At 41.5% G+C, this 20,998-nt stretch overlaps 2 protein-coding genes across 4 annotated transcripts in view; both read left to right on the top strand.

The window, feature by feature from the left end:
- HGFAC (HGF activator) overlaps window positions 1-6,467 on the top strand; it is a 44,307-nt gene extending 37,840 nt beyond the window's left edge. The window contains exons 12-14 of the mRNA XM_040555673.1: window positions 160-300; window positions 1,354-1,502; window positions 3,395-6,467. Coding sequence (XP_040411607.1) covers window positions 160-300; window positions 1,354-1,502; window positions 3,395-3,565 — 461 coding nt within the window. The 3' untranslated portion in view covers window positions 3,566-6,467. The remainder of the gene's footprint in view (window positions 1-159; window positions 301-1,353; window positions 1,503-3,394) is intronic.
- A 732-nt stretch (window positions 6,468-7,199) lies between these two features.
- The window catches only part of DOK7 (docking protein 7), a 65,832-nt gene continuing 52,033 nt past the window's right edge, over window positions 7,200-20,998 (top strand). Inside the window, exons 1-4 of one of the 3 annotated variants that reach the window (XM_040555672.1) lie at window positions 7,200-7,418; window positions 7,553-7,598; window positions 10,168-10,413; window positions 13,966-14,166. In XM_040555672.1, the coding sequence (XP_040411606.1) occupies window positions 7,365-7,418; window positions 7,553-7,598; window positions 10,168-10,413; window positions 13,966-14,166 (547 nt within the window). In that variant the 5' untranslated portion in view covers window positions 7,200-7,364. The remainder of the gene's footprint in view (window positions 7,419-7,552; window positions 7,599-10,167; window positions 10,414-13,965; window positions 14,167-20,998) is intronic. The other 2 variants (XM_040555670.1, XM_040555671.1) reach the window with 2 other exon arrangements.

Raw genomic sequence — 20,998 nt, 5'->3', positions numbered from 1 at the left:
TCAGGTGCTGTTGAGATGAGTCTGTCTGTCTTTGATTGAAATATCTTAATTAAGAGAGGCTTAGGGGATAATTAAAGTTGTATCTGAGACCCATTGCTGCCAATCCCATTAAAGAATGGGAACAGTCACTTTATTCCTGATGTATTTTCTGTTCTGCAGCTTTGATTAAGCTAAAGAAGAATGGCCAGCGTTGTGCTGTCAAGTCTCAGTTTGTTCAGCCCATCTGCCTGCCAGAAAGTGACACCGTTTTCCCCGAACAGTTCAAATGTCAGATTTCTGGATGGGGACACAGGCACGAGAGTGAGTAAAATGACAGAGTTGGTACCTGTGGAAAACCCTGATGATAACTAAATATAATGCTCAAGGATATGTTACACAGCTGATGGTTTTGTAAAATATTTTCCAGGGGACTTCTGGTGGGATTCATTTTACCTGCCTTTAGATATTTGCAGCATTTACATCTGAGATAGTCATTCTGAACTTCCTTTGTAGTCCCTGGAATTTGGAACTTGATTCCCATGACCAAACATTTGTATCTATTTAGGATGAGAAAAGTTGTTCTCTAGTTAGACCTCCATGGACCATGAGGGAACCTGGAGCAATCAGCTTAGCTGTAGGGGCCAGCAACTGTCAAGTGAATCCTACTCCTGGTTTCTCAAGGTAGATATCAAAGACTGCAAAGCAAACACATTCAACTTACTAGTCTGTGATGGAGGAGGTCTTTACCTTCACCAGGCAGAAAATTTTGGAAACATCTACTAGAGAGGGCCACAGGGACTTTAGGCTAAGAAATGCTTACATATAATTTAAGAAAGGTGAGCAGAAGGAAATACTGCTTCTCTCCCATTCTTTGAGATGAGGAATTTCAGAATCATAAATCTTGGCCATGCTGCCTTGATGCGGAGATAGCAGAGACCTATGCAGATAGATGAGAAGGATGAGGGAGCTGACTGCCTCATTTTGGTAAAAGACAGAATGAGCAAATGTCATCCTGATCTAACTGTGCAAGTTAGCGGCAAAAAGAGGTAATGGAGCCTTGGAAAATTTATGATTTAATATCATACCTGGAAAGAGGAGTGCTGGGGAAATGTTCCCATGTCTCTAAGAAATGAGAGAACCTAAAGTGGGTTAATGTCTGGACTTGAAATACTGCTGTTTTAAAGGGCAGGGAACCTGACTGTAGAAGCAGAAAGTGATCTGATCACTAGAATAGTTATTATATTTAAACAGGTTCACAACTGAGATGTGCTAAATGTGTTTATACGTTGTATCTTGCATTGTGTTTCCATGTTATGCTCTTCGCATTTTATAAAAAATACTTTTTTTTTTTCCCTGTTTGGGATTTTTTTAAAGATATTTCTGGTTACTCGGATGTCCTGCAAGAAACACTGATTCCAATTATTTCTGAGGAGAAGTGCAAAAGCCCTGAAATATATGGAACAGAAATAAGTGAAAATATGTTCTGTGCTGGCTACTTTGACAGCAAATCTGATGCTTGCCAGGTAATGTTGTGAGTCATCTCCAAGCGAAGAATATAAATGTATATTATTGGAAGAAATGTTGCAGTGTTACAGTGCTTGCTTTTGACATTACAGTGTTCCTAAAGAAAAGGAAGGTTCCTAAAAAAAAAAAAAAAAAAAAAAGGTTCCTAAAGAAAAGATATTTATGTGACTGCACTGTTTGCTCCCACATTAATTTTTTAACCCGTTCAATGTCAAGTTCTACAGAGGGGGAAAAATACTTTCAGGGTATTACATTCCTCCTACCTTCATAAAAGCTAGTGGTTATACACAGGAGAGGAGGTGCTTCAGCTCCTGGCTGAGGGATGGCACTGTGTTGGCAGGTATGCTGGCAGGTATGCACTGGCAAGCCAAATCCCCAACCCTCTCGCTTGAATGAAACAAGGATACTTGGGTAGGAGGTGGGAGCAGTGGTGGAGTTTGGAGGAGGTATGCCCTGAGGTTATTATAGTGGAAGGGTTTTAATGGTGTAGGATATCCGTCCATTGGAAACTGTTTCATGACTTCAATCCTTCACGGAAGGACCTCAAATTCATACTACTTTGTGTCTTTTTTTGAGTTATGTGGCTCTGAATAAGGTTTCAGAATTGTTGTGGTGAGAGATGAGAGTTTTTTTAAGCATGAAATCATTATTAGTGAATCAACAAATCATTTTTTCCCTGTTAGCCAACTTGTAGTGTGGTCTAAGGAAAAACAGTGTAGACCTCTTAATGTCACAACAAATGTAGCTGACCTCTGAGTTTTCTTAACATACGCTTATGAAATTATCTATAAGCCATCTGTAATGTATAAAAATATTTAAAGACCAAGAAATGTCAAGTAGACAATGTGTTCTGCTATTTTCTTGGAAACTTTATATTTTTTTAATTGGTGCACGGGTACTGAAATTGCAATCAGTGAGATAAGTTGTGGAGACACATGCAAGTTTCTGAGAAGTAAATTAATTTCAGGTAGAGAATTTCATTTGATGTCCCTGATTTATCAAAGAAATCTCCTAATAGGAAGGCAATACAATTTTCCTGCCTACTTTGGTCTCAAAAGTATTACTGTTTAGAAAGCAAATCTCAAGGATTTTCTTTTTAAACAGGAAAAAATGATTTATCCTTAGTCCCAAATATCTGAGATGTGGCTCCTTTCACCGGTCATGCATTTTTGTTTCATTCCAAACATTTCCATTTCTGTAGGAAGTCACTCTCAGAGGAACAATAATAATAAAAGCCCCCCCTTCTGTGAATATTTGCAAGGTTTTAAATAAGTAGAAGTGTTCCCAATTCATCCTTGCTGTAGTGCGTCATCAAATACTAGTTTGGCCTTATTTTCAGTTTATGGCTTTAATGACAAGGTAATGCTCAGTAGCATTAAATTCAATAGATACAAAACTGGGTGTACACCACAAAATTATAGCATTGTGCAGTCATGTGGAAAAATGTGTATGTGTGCAACGATCTCTGATGGCTGCAATAAACTGTCTTGAGAAACTCTCCAGACCTTCTATGGCCCATGTAATCTGTGCAGAGCCCATAGTGCAATGCAGTGTAAAGCTTAAAGACTTGCTTACTCCTACTGAAAGGGACCCCAATTATTCATGCTCTTCAGTAGATGTCTGAATCCAGGAGAATTTCAGAAAATCTTTCAAACAAAATCTGATATTTTGATATTTCTTTTTAATGTGAAATTTAAAAAAGCCATTATATTAGAGGTATGATTAAAAAAAAGTTTTCTACAGCGAAACTTCAGCAGATAAGTGCTTCCATATTCATTTTTAAAATCTAAACCTCACATGCAAACGTTTTCAGTTTGGAACTTTCCCAAAATAATCTTTTTTCCAACTCTTTTCTGTCAAATTATTTAATCTTTCATTACTTTTAACACAGGGAGATTCTGGTGGACCTTTGGCCTGTGAGAAAAATGAAATCTCTTACCTTTATGGAGTTATCAGCTGGGGAGATGGCTGTGGCAGAGTCAACAAACCTGGAGTGTATACACGAGTGACAAACTATGTAAACTGGATTAATGAGAAAATATCCCCCCGAAAAACTAGTTGAACATTTTAAATGTGATAACATTTCAGGCATGGTCCTGGAGTCTTTTGGTTTCATTAAAGTGGCATAAATATTTTATTATAAGCTAGTATGAAAACTGTCCTGGTAATTCTTAGAAATTTCAAACAGACCACCTAAAACAGACCTAATCCCTCTGATACCAGCAACTTTGAGCTGCAATTTTAGGGTCGTGGATAGCTCAACATATAAGACTGTCTTTATTCGGCTTAATAAAACAAACATGTCAAGACAGTGTACCAAAATCTACAACTGTTTATCTGCTTGGTGGATTACATGGAAAGAGTTATTTGAAAGTTTCTGGTGGAGCTGTCATCCTCCCAACCAATCTGTAACAATGTTGTCTCTGTATTCTCAGATGATTTAACAAAATAAAAAGGAGGAGCACCAAAAAAGAAATTCCCTTTCCTTCAGAAGTGATTTCTTGAAGTGCAGGTTGAGAGGTACCAGCAGAGCAATATAGGTGAAGCTGCTCCTCGGCTAACTACGGCAAACCAGCTCTGGGCAGAAAACAGAGGATTTAGATTTTGATTCAACAAAATATGTAAGCACATTTCTATGTTCTGCTGACATAGACATTAGGAACATGCTTCAGAGCTCTGTTGAGTCTGGTGTGCAATTTTCCAGCAAAGTTTAATGCAACACCTGCTGAAAGCACAAGTTTTTTGCTGAAAAATGTGGAAAGTCAGTGCACCTGATTGCTTACCAACGCATTAGGGCCTTTTGCAGACTGTCAGCTGCTCCTCACCCTGAGGATAGCAGTGGAAATACTTCCCCCTGGGTGATAAATGACTAAACATTTCTTAAATTTGACAATGTTTTGGAGATGCCTTAGTTTTTGTACTAACAAGTTATTTAACTGTTCAGATAATTCAGGAGGGTTTTGTTAGCAGATTTTTAAACTGGATGGCTGGGAGAGCTGTTTGGTATTTTCCCTGGGAGGTTGGTGATAATCATAAAGCCCATGTGCTGCTGACATGGTCTACGGAACTATTATAAGAACAATTAAATTATTACAATATACAAGTGTTTAGGGACTGTATAGCCAGCTGTGTTAGCAAAAAGGCAGAAAATGATTGAGCATAAAAAAGTTTAATCTCATAAAGAAGAATAGAAAATTACAACTTAATACAGAGATCTTTAGCCATGTCAGATATATACATTTGGAAGTAATGATGTAAATGCTTTTCTTCTTTGATAGCAAACATTTTCAAATTCTCTTAAGTGTTTCAAACAAAGCTATTCTTTAAGATATAGAAATGTAAAGTGGTGTTTGGATACTCAGATGTGTGTTTTATTTTATAATACTGGTGGTGTCTTCATGGGTTTATTAGTGAATGATTTCTGCAGTTAAAACAAACTTTGAAAGGAAAAATAACCAAAATCTGATTTCAGGTAAGTACAGAGATATAACAATGCTAATCTGGATAAATGATATAAACTATTAAATAAATGTTTACCCTCTGTTTCTTAGACTTAGTCTGCTGTGTATATGGTTACAATTAAATCTTTGAATCACTGTGTAGGTTGTTCAACAGGTTGAGAGCTGGTAGAAAAATGAAATAACACTTCTCTGTGCCAGAAGGCATCTGAAAAGCTCTGCATAAGAATCATTTCCAGCTGGTGGTGCTCCCAGTTTATGTAAGTGTCGCACAAAATTTCCAGTAGACAGATGTAAGAGTGAAGAAACTTGAGTCACAAAGCTTAGGTAAGATTTTCGGCTATAAATACTGCGAATGCTAAGATCAAAGTCTTTAGTTCTTGATTCCAAAACAATCTGAAGGCTATTGTTGTCTGGGTTTGCCTTCCTGGCCGTTTGCAGTATGAGTCTGGCTTGCTTAACACTGTGAAATGAATGTGACTGTTTAACAAGACTAACTGTACCTGCTGATGAAAGACAAGTACTAAATGAGCACGAAGGAACTATTTACTCTTCTTTGGAAGTGATTCATTTGGAAGAGGTTTCAACACAAAGCTTATGCCATTCTGAACATACATATCTGTTCTGTGACTTCACTTTCATGTTGAAATTAATATCCATCCACACTGAGAATGCTTTTAAACTGCTGGATTTGTGTTATACATATTCTCTCAGTCTTCTCTTGCTGTAAAGATGGTGGCTATTTGTCAGGAAAGGTGTTAGACTGGTGTTTCTGGCAATTTGTATAGAGCTTTTTAATTCTTCTGTTTTCAAAATGCACAGTTATTACCACTACGTAGCAACAGTAATATAAAAAATATATATATTAAAAAAATACGTTGAATGTTGATAAGTGGAACTCTATTTTCTGCCCTCAAAGGTCTAAATGACAAATCTTCAATTGTCGTACTTCGAATTCACTAAAATCGAATTTTTGGTTTTCAAAATAGCCTGCTTTTTTGTTGTCACTGCATAATCTGGTGGAAAAAAATTTCCTGATTTGGGGTTCTGCTGTATGGTGACTAGCCCTGCATTAAATCCACAATCCCTGACTAGAGGTGGTGAGCACCAGCCTGAGTGGCAAGCAAATGCTTAGGTTTACCAAGAGCTCCATGCCTGACCTGTCACACCCCTCAGGACATCGGTCAGATTCCTATGGGGTCTCCAACACCTTCTGCCTCCTGCCTTTCTGTTGAGCATTTCCCCATGGAAACTTTCCCCTACTTTCTCCCCCTGTATGTAAGTGCTTGTCACATAGGTTAAAATGAAATATGGCTAAAATTTACTAGAGGAAGTTTTTCTGATATTTTTTCCCCCTAACATTTAGCTTGAAATTGAATTGGAATGCAAAACCAGTTGAACGAACACATCCCTAATTCATTATGAAACATGCTTAAAGATGGTTTTATTAAATTATATGTTATTCCATGCAAACTGACCGATTCAAAGAGAAGAAATAAATGCAAACATCTAAAAACCCCTTCTATTATGCTATTGAAAGAAAAATGTGCTGTGGTGCCATTTAAAAAAATAGCTGAAGGACTAATTACCATCAAATAAGATGCAGTAGGAGTATTTTTAGAATAATGGACTCTAATTAGTCCATCGCTCGTTGAAATAAATCTAAGGACATCATTAACACATCTTATTCTATTAATTGTAGCAGCTCTGGGCTTGGTATAAGTGGGCTGTTATCTCGTGACAGTTGCATTGCAAAGGAAAAAAAAAAAGTATTTTTATCCGGGGTGGTTGGCTGTATGTCTTCTGGGAGCCAAGGGGCGTGGTAATTGCACTTTTTGGAAGCAGAATTGGGGCGCTATAGGGGTGCTGCGAGACCGGGGATGTTTCAGCGCCAGGTCCCGCTCCGTTGTACAGGGGGCCGGCCATAATCCGGTCCGGGTTTTCGTGCGGGCCCTCGGCCGTGTCGGGCATGGGGCTGGCCGCGCGGTCAGCTGCAAAGCCCGGAGCGGATCGGCGGCGTGGGGGGCGGCAGCCTGGGGTCGCGGCTGGAGGGGATCGGCTGGAGGGGGCGGGCGGAGCGGGGCTGCCGCGTTGCGGTGCTGAAACCTTGGAGAAAATAAAATTAATAATAATAATTAAAAAAAAACAAACACCACAAGCGCACAACACAATAAAATAGTTTGATAAAGCACCGGCGGGGAGCTCCCCGGGACCCCCTTTCCCCGCAGCCCGCTGGGGCGGGGGGCGCCGGGGAGGGCCGGGCGTTGCTGGCCGCTCGCCCGCCCGCCGCGCTCCGTGTGCCCGTGCGGGGACCTCCTGAAGCTATTTTGAAAGTGACCCCTCGGCCGGAGCGCGGGGAGGGAGCAGCCAGCCGGGCGCAGCTGTCCGGAATCATGACTGAAGATGACGGATTCCGCGGTGGTGGAGGGTCACGTCAAGTTGAGAGATGGAAAAAAGGTTCCCCGCTCGCGGCGCCCCTTTGGGACGGGGGGCCCCGACCGACGCCCCCCGCGTCCCGCCGGCGGGGGAGCGAGCCCGCTCTCCCCTCCTCCGGCCCTGCCTAACCCTGTCCTTTTCGCCTCTCGTTGCAGTGGAAGAGTAGGTGGCTGGTGCTGCGCAAGCCCTCCCCGGTGGCAGGTAAGAGCCGGGTGGCGTAGGGGGGCTCCGGGGTGCCGCTGCCCTCCCTCCCTCCTCCGCCCGCCGACGGGTGGGGGGGCTTAGTGTGGGGTCTGCGGGGCTCCCCTCGGGCCCTGTCGGCTGCGGGAGACCACCGCGGCCCTCCGCTGTTGCTCTTTTTCCTTTTTTTGGGGACACGCACAAATTACGGGCTCAGCTGGCAGCCAGCCAGGCGGCTAGAAATAGCCCGACGGGTACCGAAATAAGAAAGCCCCCGGGAAGAGGCTTCGCTTTTCACCTCCGTGTTCCCCCTCCGCCCGCTCCCTCGGGCCGGCGCCTTCCCTCCTGCGAAAGCCGGCCCCGAGAGGCTGCGGCGGCTGGGGGCCCCCCTCAGGCGCCGGCGGGTGGCGGGAGAGCGGCTTCACCCTCAGCGCAGTTCCCTCAGGGCCCTCAGCCTCCCTGAGGGCCCTCAGGGCTCCCTCAGGGCTCGCAGTGCCCCCTCAGAGCCCTCAACCCCTCTTCAGGGGTCGCAGTGCCCCCTCAGAGCCCGCAGCCCCCTCAGGGCTCGGCGGCGGGACGATCCCGGCGCCCTGGGTGTGAGGCCGGGAGACGTCCTGCAAGAAAACGTCCGTTTTTCCTCAAACTACCCCACAACTGCGCTCCGATCCGGGCGTTTCGGGGAAGGTGCTGAATAAAAACAATTGGAAAAGGTGGCCTGTCAAAGCGTGGTTGTGCGCTTTTGGTTTAAAGCGCGTGTTACTTCTTCAGGGTGACTGGTGGCTGTAAAAGGCTGGCGTGGTGAGCTCTGTAGTTATTTTCGATCCGTGTTTTGACATAAAGCATCATTTCGGTTTAAAAATAAACTGACATCTCGGATTAAAAACTTCACTTCCACGTTTTTGAAGGGAAAAGTTGAAAATGCTATTCAGAGTTGATGTTTGCCTGTTGGAGAGGGAGAAGTAAGTTTCAGGTTTTCCTCTCTCTTTCTGATTGGGAAAGCGTTTGGCCCCCAAAGTATTTATTTCTAGTGCTAATTGTTGCCTGCACTCAGAAAATGGGGACCTGCATTGCTTCAGTTTGGATTGTGGAGCCTTTTCTAGGCTGTTGCTGATATAGCGGATGTTTCTTTACTAACTGAAGCTATTCAGACCTACCTCCCTGGTGCGTGGGTAGTTACAGATATATGTTAGTATTTTAGAGACTTACATCTTGGCTGCATCTGTTAAACTTCTATCCATGAACGGGCATCTGTAGATCCTAAAAGTTAGTATCGAGACATGTAAGTATGGGTCTGGATTCCTAACATCAGCGTGAAAGGGGAAGATGAGGGGGCTTCTTTGAAAACTTACTGACAACATACCTTATTCCTCAAAAATACTGTTCTAGCAAAATTAGTCAGGTCTACCAGAAAACATCCTGTGCTTTGCTTTAGTCGGTCTGTAAACCACAGCAGCTCTTTCTTCAGACATACAACTGTATCACAGAATGCGTAAATACCGTGGTTGCAGCTGTTTTTGCTAACAGGTGCAAGAAAACAATTGGAAGAGTGCGCAGAGCTCTGCTTCGGTTAGCAGACGCTTCAGTCTTTCAGTCGTTTTTCACCTCTTTGGAAATTTGCCAGGCTTTTGCCCAGCTGAGAGGCACAGGGCACCTTGCCAGGGCTCAGAGCACCACACCCCAGCATTCATAAAATGGTGCACAGGGGGCTTCCTCCTTCGTGGTATGCAGGTCAGCAGCAGCATAGGATGCTGCAGCTTGGATATTTACTGTTAATTTCGGCTATTATTGAGTGCTGTGTGATAGGAAGGGGACTTGGGGGAAGATGAATGCTCTTGTTATCACCTGCAGAAGGTTGAAGAGGGCTCTCCAATTTTTCTTGTCTTTAGGGTTTGCTTGTGGAATGTGCTTTTCCTAGGTCACCGTCATGCTTGAATTACTTTCTTCCATTGCCTAGTTGCTATGTAATAAACACCTCTAGGAAGGGGTTAAAAACAAATGGTGACACATGTGAATATTAAAAAAATAAAAATAAAAATAAAGGTGTGGCATATAATGATTATTTAGCAATGACTACTGTGTAACATTTAACTAGGAAACCTGAGCTGACACAGTCTCTGGCAGTGCAGCCCGCTCACCATTTAGTAGTTGAGTAATCTGTGAACTACTGTAAGAATTTCAGTTGTGGTTCAGTATGTTCTAATGGAAATATAGCTGACAATAGCCTCTCAGTCCTTAGCGTTTGTAACGTGACCAGCTATCATACTGTAACTCCCAATGTTCAGAATTAATGAGTGGGTCCCATCCAGACTTGGGAAAAACCACTCGCTTCTTGTAAAATAAAAAACATCTGGGAAGACTTTTTACTTATTTTCCTTTTTCTGAGCCTGCAGATTACTGTTGAAACATGCCTTCAGTGTCTGCTCCCTGAAAACAAGGACTGCGAACTACCTGGGTGCAGGGTGGGAGAAGGAAACTGAGTTCTTGCATTGACTTGATCAGACTGACCTTGTAGTTGTCTAAAGCACTTTTGTATTGAAGCAGAGTACTAAGAAATGTGTTGTGTTCTGTTCTGCCTCATCATCTCTGACAGTTTTACTTCTTTTAGACTGTTTGCTCATGCTGGTGTACAAGGATAAATCTGAGCGAGCGAAAGGGCATAAGGAGAGGAGCAGCGTGACCTTAGAAGACATCTGTGGCTTGGATCCTGGGCTCTCCTATGAGGGCTTGAATCACACGCTTGCAATCATCTGCCTCTCTCAAGTTGTGATGCTGGGATTTGAGAACAAGGAAACAATGTATGCGTGGGATGTACGAATCCGCTACAGTCTGGGGGAAGGTAACCTTTGTCTTTTCATACTCCCCCCTCTTCCTCCCTCCCACCCCCTCCACCCAGGAAAAAATCAAAAAAAAAAAATAGACAAAATGCAAATAAAAAAGTATAGTTAAGGAGAAGACTTGCTCATCTGAGTGAAGAGACTGTGCTTCCCCTTAAATCGTAAACCCTTCCGACAGGTTGTGGTTACAGTAGTGCCCAGTCCCATTGTTTAACTGAGAGAGCATTCAACTTAGTTTTTGACTTTGGTACTGAAAGTGTGTAGCTTTGAAGCAGAGTGATAGGTTGAGCTGTCATCATCATTTGTTACATATGCTTTGCCATCTGTTGTAGTTATAGACTCGTTGCTTTGTAAAGATGATCAGGGAATTTTACACTAATAAAATATAGAGTACCAGAGACATGGATTATTGGAACTATCAGATATGAAGCCTTGCACAAGAAAAGTTAGAGGGAGTCCCTGAACAATACAGGCAGATGTAGCTGCACCAGTGGGGACACTGACAACGTAGCTGTGTTGTGTACTGGTTCTACTTCTTTACAAGTTTTGGGGTCTCTGTACAGCATAGGCTTGTCCTAAAGCATGGAGGGGAATTTGGATTTGGCAAAGTTGGTCTAGTTTTCGTGAACTTTCTCTGGTGCGGTACTGGGATGGAGAGAGTATTTGATCTCAAGCTGGGTGTGAGAATTATGGTTGTGATAGGAGGAAATGCAGAAGTGAGGATTTTTTTTTTAATGTTCTGAATGAGGGGACAAATAGAGCCTATGGGGTGAAGGTATTGTTTCACATGTAGCCCTGGAGTAGGGACAGATGGGGGCAGTGTGTGAGTGGAGGTGAAGATGAAGGGAACAAGTATGATTGGTTGAATTGACAATAATTTGTAGAATGTTAATTGCAAAAAAGCTTAGGGGAAGGAGGAAAGACCAGGGTATGGAAAACTTGTTCAGGGTTCCATCTTCCTGTGCTGGGTCAGGTAGGTGAAAGAAGTCAAAGGGAACAGAATCTAGCTTGAATAGAGAGAGAGAGAAAGGTGTGGAGTCTACAAAGAGAAGATGGCAACTGTTTGATCTCTTTTTTTTTTTTTTTTTTTTTTTTTTTTTCCTTAAAGACTAGTAGGGATGCCTTTGTGTGCCTTGGAAGTAAAGTGGCTGGATGCTGAAAATAGACTGTGGACAGATGACCTCAGAGTCTGGGAAGCAAGAGGGGGGTAAAAAATGAAGAGCTGACACTGTTCTTGAATGAGGACCACAGAATGGAAGGAGTGTTCACTGAAATTCCCATTGTTTTCTCTGTTTTTCCCAGGTCAGGTGGATGTGATTCGTAGAACAGCTCAAGGGAATATAAGAACCAGCATTAGAGAAAGCAGGGGAATTAGGTGAGAGAGGTGTAAGCCATATGTGAGAAGAGTGCTTGTGTCCACAGCTTATTCTGAGAAAGTTAGCATACTGTGAGCCACTGAATAGCTGTGAAGAGAAAAAAAAATAGCTAAAGGAAATGAAAACCTTAGTATTACCTTCTGCTCATAGGTGTATTGAGCTAGGTATCTTGTGGTTGATTTATTTATTTATTTATTTATTTTTACCCCAGAGCAGGAGTAGTACATGTCTGAGAAGAATTTTTGAAAAAATTGAAATTTACCAAGAAAGCAGCATATGGAAAAAGCTTCATGTCCAGACTTGATTTTCCCTCTACTTTGTTTTTGCTCAGATTTGAGTATGCTGCTTCCTAACAGTGCTCTAAATCTGAGTTCTGAGTTACAGCTCTTTGTTTTTGGCAGCTATGGTACCTTGTAACTGATTGTGTTGAATCATGGTCTGTTCTTTTATGAGGCAGAAACAATGCTGATGCTTCTGCTCTTATGCTTTAATTGCTGGTGAAGTACCTCTGAAGTTAACAGTGCAGTGGTGTCCAAATTATATTAAAAATTACATATTGAACATCAGTCGTCAAAGTGGTTTGGTGTGTCTTTCATATTTTATGTTTAGATAGGTTGTGTAACATAATTGTGAGCCCAGAAGGGGACATTGTGTGACTATTGATTTGCTCCTTAGCAGTATCACCACTGGCAAAGTTGTAAGGAGAGTTGTGGTTAGTTAGATCTCTCTCTGGCTCCTTACACATTTCACTCAAATGACTTTGTGGCTAATTCTGCTGGAGCCTTAGGGAACTTAGCAAATGTATGTCATGGATGAGGAGCTGACCTACAGCTAAGATGGTAACTAAGAATATAGCACCTATTTAGATGAGAAGCAAGGCTCAGACCTGGCTGAAATTCATGATGCTTGAAGGAACATAGTCAAGAGGCAGGGAAGAAATCAGACTGCCTGGAAATTACCCTCTAGATGTCATAGCAGTGAAGCTGTTTGTGTGATCTTTGATGAATAACCACAGTCGTCTAAATCTTTGTGATTCCTGACAAATGCTCTACCGAAAATCTGACTGGAAATGTAACAGTCCCAATCCTTCTCTATGTCAAGACAGACTTTTTGTGTGTGTGTGTGTGTGTGTGTGTGTGTGTGTGTGTCTGACCACATGGTGAAAGAAACTGGAGGAGTAGCGGAGGTCAAAGCAATTGTTTGAGAATTGGGTGCTTGCTGGCTGAAATCGTTCCCTTTGAATCTCCACTGTGAGATCTGAGCCTTTGAAGTGCTCCCAATAGCTTACTATTCAAAATGCAACAACTCTGGAGAAGATGGGAGACCAGCCTAGCACAGCTGCTGCTGTAGATAAGGACCCTTGCAGTGTAGGGGACACAGGAGCTGGGATTTGAACCTGAGGTTTGTAAACTCGAATGAGATAGGTGTCTTCCCTTTTCCCCTACTCTGCTGGAGTTTAGACAGTGAAGCATGGAGAGTTAACTGACTTGTAAGAGTGTACATTACTTACGAATCACTTCATTTCCTAATAATTTGAAATGTCTGGGCATCTACCATCACCAACTTGCAAAAGATTCACAAAGGTGGGAAAATGTAACTTTCCCCATTTTACTGCCTGCTAGGGAAGGCAAAGTGCAGAAAGGATTAAAGCAGATTATTAAAGGTTGCAAATGAATCAGTGACAGAGCTCTGGTTAGAACTTGCTGCTTCTTTGAGCCTTGACTTTTGGGCTCTTTGGGCACTGTGTTATGTGTCTGTGTGCATACAAGTTGGAAAGGCTAGGCACAGGCTATTTTTTTGGAGGAGGAGACAGAAAGAAACCGCTGTACTGATGGAAGAGGTACGACTGAAGCATGGGCTGGATAACTAATTTGAGGTAGGGATTATTCTGTTAGACTTTAGATAAATTAATACAGCATTAAGTTGTAGCGTTACAGCTTAATCTTTTGTAGTATTAAGCCAATATATGTTTTCTTCTTAGACTAAATTGACATAACATAGAATAATGAGCTTATAGTTACACACGTGGGGTTGTTCAGGCTCTACCTAGAATCCCTGTGCTAGAGCCTGGTGGTGTGTGCAGGGGTCAGTCTACAGCTTGACAGAATGACTTGTTACATAAATCACACTACCTTACTTATATTTTCTGTAGTAATTTTTTTCTTCCTTATTTGATAGTTCATAGATTTCAAGTTTTTGTAGCACCTGGCACTAAACTCGAGAGTGGGCCTGCTACCCTGCACTTCTGCAATGACATCCTCGTCCTTGCCAAAGACCTTCCTCCTAGCGTCATGGGGCAATGGAAACTCTCAGACCTGCGCCGATACGGAGCTGTCCCAAATGGATTCATCTTTGAAGGGGGTACCAGGTGCGGCTTCTGTAAGTACAAACGGAACCTGTCTTCTAAACGTTGTTTGAAACCTTTCTGTGGAAATGCAAGTGCTCATTTTGTCAATGTAGAGTTTGTGGAACCAGCTGTGTAGCTTTGTCGTACAGTCAGCTTCATGTCAGAGGTTCCGTTCCAGTAAGTAAGTAGGTTTCTGCTGGTCTCAACCCTGGCGTTCAGTAAAAACGTGACCATGTGGAGTTGTGGCTGAACATTGCTGTGTGGCTCTCCAGAAGATTTTCAGTCAGTCGTTGCTGGTGGACTCAGAGCAAGAATAAAGTAGTGAAATTTTAAGACCTGTGTCATCCAAGAGATAAGGCAAAATGGTTTAATGTTGAGATTATTAAATTATAATTGATCCTGTTGCCTGCAGAGGGAAAGTGATGCTGAAGCTTGGAGGTTACCTGCAGAATCAAGGCACTTGTGTAAATGCTAATATCTAAATCCAGTAAAGAACTCGTTCCTAAAAGTTAGAAACTTCTGCTTGTTAGTTGCTTTGTCAGTCTATGGGACCATAGGATTCATGGGGTCAAAATGAAAGCAAGCAAGCTGAAGCTAATTTCTGTTGCCTAGTAGCTAAAGTACCCCTTTAGACTGGGAGAAATCTCTTTAGTGTTTTATTTGGGAATTTTCTGGTAAAATGCAAAAAACTATGCAAGAGCTGAAAAGAAAAGATGATTAATGCAGCAGATATATCATATACATCAGTTGAAAATGTTGGATTTTAACTTCCAAAGCAGAATTTGAAGCTATGCTGTACTGATGATCTTTGAGTGGAAATGGATGTGCATATTGCCAAAATGGATGTGAAGTTGTGTGACTTTTGCATAATACAATGTGAAAATAACTGATTTCTTCAATTACTAAAATAAAAAAAACAACAAACATAAAGTTTCTAAGTTGATTTTCTAGCAAAATTTGTGTAGGAAAGGGGAATAGTTTTGTCTGCTTTACAGTAGTGAGAGTTATTTGCTTTGTCTGTTGAAAAACACAGAGCTGAGTTACAAGGGTGGTTGGCATGGACTGAACAGTCGTATCCTGATTTCCGATTTAGGATGCTTGCTTGCAATGCAGAAGACCCTACTCTAAATCTTTCCCTGCCTAATATTAGTGGTTGGGGTTGGAGAGGGGCTTCCAGTGTCTGAAGGAATGGGTTGTAGGTACAGCTGGTAAGGAAACAAATCTGTTTTTTATTAAGGTTATTGTGTTTCAGTTAAAAGGTGTGGGAACAGGAACGTGAGTGTCTTGTTTCCCAGTGGCATGGTTCAGACTGTCAGCTAGATGACTGGTTATAATGGATAAGGAGAAGTCAGCACAGTCACCTTTTCCTCTCCTGTGATTCTGCAGATTCAAGTTTAGCTTGTGTCAACTGCAATTAGTGTACATCCGCCAACACCTGCAGTTTGGTTTGAACAGGCTTTCTTCCATGCAGAATAAAGCGTTTGCATCTCTGTATGCAAGTGCCATTTTATCAGAACTCCGGCTCGCATTTAAATGTGTGCACTTCTGTGCAGACGTAATTTGGGTCTGCTTTTTGAATTCTTAACTGAAAATAGAAAATCTTAAACTAAGCATTCAGAATGCTCACGGGAAGAACTTTCCAAAACAGTGTCGTTCTTTTTTTTTTTTTTTTTTTTTAACACTGCTGTACTTTTTAGAGTAGTAGTTTTTGAACTAATGAAATCTAAGATCATTCAACTGTGGAAAACTTATATTTAAAAAGTATAGGCAGCTGAAAAAAATGCTAAGCAATCTTTAAGTAAGATTAGCAATGGATTGATAACTTGTATAATCTGTGTAATCTATATAATTCCTCCAATGAGAGAATCTAAAACTTAACTACGGGGTAATTGGTAGTCCTGAGGCTCTCTTGGGAAGCAGAGCATCTGTAATTTTTAGTGAGTAGAAGGTAGAGCAGTACCTTCTGTGATATGTTAAATTCAGTTTTTCCCTTAAATCCTACAGCAGGTGTCTCAGAGAAGAGAGTAATTTCTTACTAATAAGGGCTTCAATTAATGGCTTAATTTTTGGAGTACATAATTGATGGCAAATGGAGTACCTGTGGATCCCACACACGTTTTATGCAGACTTTCATTAGAATATGGAGGAAGACAAAATAATATTGAGGGCTATCCAAAAGTAGAAATGACTAGCAGAAAACAATGATGGATGTTGGGACTTAGGTTCTCCTTTAAAAAAATAACTGAACGAAACCCCCACAATTGGCTTTTTCTCTTTCATGCTTTTTCCAGAGGGACTGTTCAGCACTGACTGGCAAAGAACTTGCCACACACATTCCTGAAGAGTCCCTTTGTAGATATACTGCAGTTTTGAGAGGGACATTGTGATAGGGTATGGAGAACAGACATTTACCTCTCCTTAATGTGTGTGGCTTTTATTATAACGTTGATGAATGGATACAACTTCAGTTCTGGCTGTCATTCTTGAAAGGATTAAAGTAAGGGGTATTTGCAGATCAAAATGGCATGTGCTGACTTATTTATCACCTATCCTGTGTGGCAGTATCTTTCTTTAGTAGCTGCCTGAACCAAATTTGGGAAATGTGTGATATGCTACTCGCGCACTTATTTGTGCTGGTTACGTTGCAACTAGCCAGGGAATTGCTGCTGTGGTGTTTGCTGGTACAGTCAGACCACCTCAGCATGTAACAGGGCTGCAAGGATGTGCACAGGGTGAGGCTGGGTTTATGAATGCTGTGCTGTCAGGAGCTGTGGATGAGTAAGGAAGTGTCTCTAGTACAAGACCTTGTGCCCTGCCAAGATTCCCTGAGGATGTGGGTACCACTGATACCTTTGGTAACCTGTGTGGCATTATGAGCGCTGCAGACCAACAAAGGAGGTGGTCTGCAGGAGGTAAGTAACAAGAAATTAGATGGCTGAGCCACTCTCCTGCCTGCTGGACTCTTGTCTTGCAGGTATCTCTATGACAGCTTTCTAGAAGGTCCTGTAGACCATTGCTTTGTGAAGTGTAATACATGCTTCTTGGTTGTACAGCTTACCAAATTAGTGTGTTTTTTATTTGCTGTTGGTGGGTTGCCTGTGTCCAGAAATCTGAGTATAGTATCTCCACAGCAACTGTTTTGAGGACATCTCAATTCTGAGTATTCAGCAATACGGCACTGGAAACTGGCTTAAAGAAAGAAGGTACATTTTGGTAGGACTGACCTCAGTCCTAAATTCCTGGTTTAAAAAAACAAAACAAAACAAACAAAACAAATAAACAAAAACCCTTTACTCTTCCTTTGATTTTTTTATAATGAAACAGAGTGGGTCTATGTTATTGACTATGTACTGTTATGTACTGTTATGATCTGTATTTTTTTATTGGAACGGAATATATTAGATTACTAGTATATCACCCTGTAATTCTAAGCATTACTCATGTGATGTTGTTAAAGATGTGTATTTCTCCAAAAAAAGTTAGAGCAGTAAGTAATATGAACCATGTCTGTGATACCAAAAATGGTCAGTAGCCTGTATGTGAATATAGATGACCTTCAGTTTGTATTTCATTTTCATTACAGTGCTTAGGGAATATCTGTTTCAGTCTTCTTGTTGGGTTAGGTAGCAAATGCAAGCACATATTACAGCATTACTAACATACAGGAACTTTCATTTACTTACGTTGAACATTTTAGTCTCTTTCATGTCCTTTGTCACCAGGTCCACCACCCCATTCAGCAGTAGGCTGAGGCCTGACCTAGTTTTCCTTTTTCTACTAATACACTTGTAGACACCCTTCTTGTTGCTCAGTCAGCTGAAATCAGTCAGCTCTCCTGGATCCATCTTCTCTCCAGGACTGTGTACCTTGGGATTCTTCCAAGTAGATTCAGGGTCAGTGAACAGGCTAAATTCTGCTCCTCCAGACTGATTCTGGGAGGTAGGAGTGAAGATGTTCTGGGTCCCTAGGTAAGCGTTAAAATAATAATAACCAAACAAACAAACCTGGAATCTTTTTTTTCTTTTTTTTTTTTTTTTCTGGGTTGCCTTACTGGAGAGGACACTGAAACATCTCTAGAAAAGTTGGAAGTGGTGGTGGTTGTGTTGCTCTGCATGTCTCTTCTGGTTGTCATACTACTACGGAGTGGGAAACCTTGGTTCCTGGCTTCCTTCAGGGCTTCAAATCTTAGGTTTCTTCCTGCTGAGGAGCAGCTGGTGCCTGCAGAAAGAAGGGTCTAGGTTCAGTACGGGGCCTGGAAGCTGTCTCGCTGAAATCAGAAGAGAAAAGTGCAGTATGCCTCTGTAGCCTTGCAACTGGGAGCACAGCTACAGGGACAGAACCCATATTCTGGTCACTGCTCCTAAGCTTAAATGCTTAGTTCTCAAACTTAAAGCTTGGTTGTGTAAGAAAGCCCCAAAGTAATAGGATATATATAAATAGCTCTCCATTTACATTATTTAGTTAAATTGTGGCGTATCTTCTGTAAGTAGTTCTGGATTTGATGCAGTTGCTGTGCTCTGAGAATTTCAGCTGATTTGGGCTTATTGATTGCGGCTGTATCTTATTTCCGCATTGCAGAAAACCTAAATGGTTCGCTTCATAGGCCAGGATGCCAGCTGTGTAAAGAATGTCTGGTATGAAATGTGGATGGATGATACAAATGTGAAGCTATTGGTGATGGATTTGCTCCAAGAGCTTGAAGCACTGAATTACCTATGTTATGCTGAAGTTTTTCCCCCAGCTTCCCTCTCCCCTTTAAGCTTACCCTAACTTCTGGGTGCTGCTTTTAAACAATGGAATAATCTGTGAGTGTTTTTTTTTTTTTTTTTCTTTTTACACTACTGTAAATTGGGAGTATTCCCCAGAAATATGAATCAAATTGGTACAGATGAAAAAAGGAACAAATAAGATACCTTATCTTTCAAGGGAAACTTTTCTGGTTTCAGGAAGATACTTTGCATTTCTTGATATGCCCTTAATTAAAATGGTGTTTGAAGTTGTGGTGAGGCATACCCAAATAAAGAATCTAATTTCTGAGTGGCTGCCGACTGTTTCTGAAGGTCCAATGCTGTTTTGAACACTGGGGTTGTCATGACTCTCTAATCCTTTAAAAAGAATCAAAGTGTGCATTAGGCTAGAATGTGGTCTTGAGTCTTGTAGAGCCATTTACGTCCATGGTCTTCTAAATTCTTTTTAAAAATTTTCCGGGCTAATTTTTTGTTCGTATATCCAAGATTGTTGTACTGGCATTGTCCTTTAGCATCATATTCTCTTTCTCTGTCTCTGATGCTTACCTTCTAGGACATTTATAGAGTCTTCATTTATGCTCCGTGTCTCTTTTGCTAGGCTAAGCAAGCCCAGCTGTCTTATCTTCCCTGTAAGATAAAGCAGCTTATCAGTAGCTCTCCAGTGTACCTGTTTTTTAGTATGAATTAATCTTTGGCTGCAGGCCACCAGAATTATGAACTATTTTGAAAAGGGTCCTACTATGTTTTTGAGCACAATATTAATGTTTCTTTTTTTCTTTAGAAGTGTCTGTCTCAATACCTGGCATAGCTGAGAACCTTTGGTTGCCATGGCCAGATGTTTTTGCATCTTGTCCTCTGCCTGTGCATGGGCAAAGGGACAAAGAGCATATTAATTGTGGTACAAAATAGCATGCTGTGGTTGGAAAGTTTACTTATTGAATTCAAGCAACTTCTTTCACTAAGTCTCTTACCCGAGGGAGGAAGGGGGGGACAGGGAGAGAGTGCTCTTCAGTCTAGCAAACAGCTGCATGGTATTACAGTGATGCATACCACATATTCCTCAGCTTCCAAATGCTCGTGAACCAAATCTGTTCCAGCACATGACTGAGATGTGTAATTTCTAGTAGTGAATTTCTCAACTTTCTCAAGAAAGCGGAGAACAAATGTAATTGCTAGCTTTTATGTATGTTTTCAGAACATAACTTCTTTGAACCTTACCAAGTCATTCATCTCACCTGATGTATTTTGCAAGGACTGCAAAGCTTCTTCCATCCTTCTAGTTCTGTCTAAAAAAAACAAAAAATAAAACATATCTTATGTGAGTTGATCAGCAATTATGGTGATCAAGTGAATAACAGAATCTACAAAGAAATGATGGATATGTGCATATATTGGATTTGAACCCATGGACACGTGTCCATACACTGTTTGCATGAGTTATATAAAGGCATTCATGTTTGTTTTTGGAATTTCCAAATGTGTATTAGTTCTCCACAGAAATTATCCCTTGAGTTAAGTAGCCAATTCATACGGAAGTAAGTTTCTTCACACATTTACTTTTTTGTTTAAAGTTACAGGCTTGTAGAGCCTCTCAGGAGTTTAAGAAGGACTCTTCTTAACAATAGTGATAAAAGAACAAGCAGTCCAGATGTAATCTTTATGTACAGAAACATTGGAGCTATCTTCTTTTCCTGAGTGGTAACATGGATGTGTAGGATTCTGCTGGGATATTAGGCGACATAGTCCATCACCGTGCTTTAGATATGAACGTCCTCTGTTATTTTGTCTCCGTATCCTGGTTGCTTATTGTGTGTGGGATGAGAAGGTCGTGTTCAGCAAAGCCTTGTGCCACGCTGCTTCCTCAAGAAAGGCATGTCCTTTGGCATCGACGTGATTCATGGGGGAAGAGTCGTACCCTTTAAGATGAGGCAAACTGATTTCTACTCAATGGGGGAAGGAGGAAGGAGCTCAGATCAAGAGCCGAATTTCAAGTTTCTGAATGTATACTTTGCACCCAACTCTTTCTAACACAGAGTTCTCTGACTCTGTCATCTCTTGGAGAGGGGGAAATGAGACAAAACTGTGTGAGTCACCACCTGAAACTTTCATACCTGTC

This window comes from Cygnus olor, chromosome 4 (genome assembly GCF_009769625.2).
Source record: "Cygnus olor isolate bCygOlo1 chromosome 4, bCygOlo1.pri.v2, whole genome shotgun sequence".
In the NCBI taxonomy this organism is placed as follows: domain Eukaryota; kingdom Metazoa; phylum Chordata; class Aves; order Anseriformes; family Anatidae; genus Cygnus; species Cygnus olor.
This window is presented reverse-complemented; position numbering and strand designations above follow the sequence as displayed.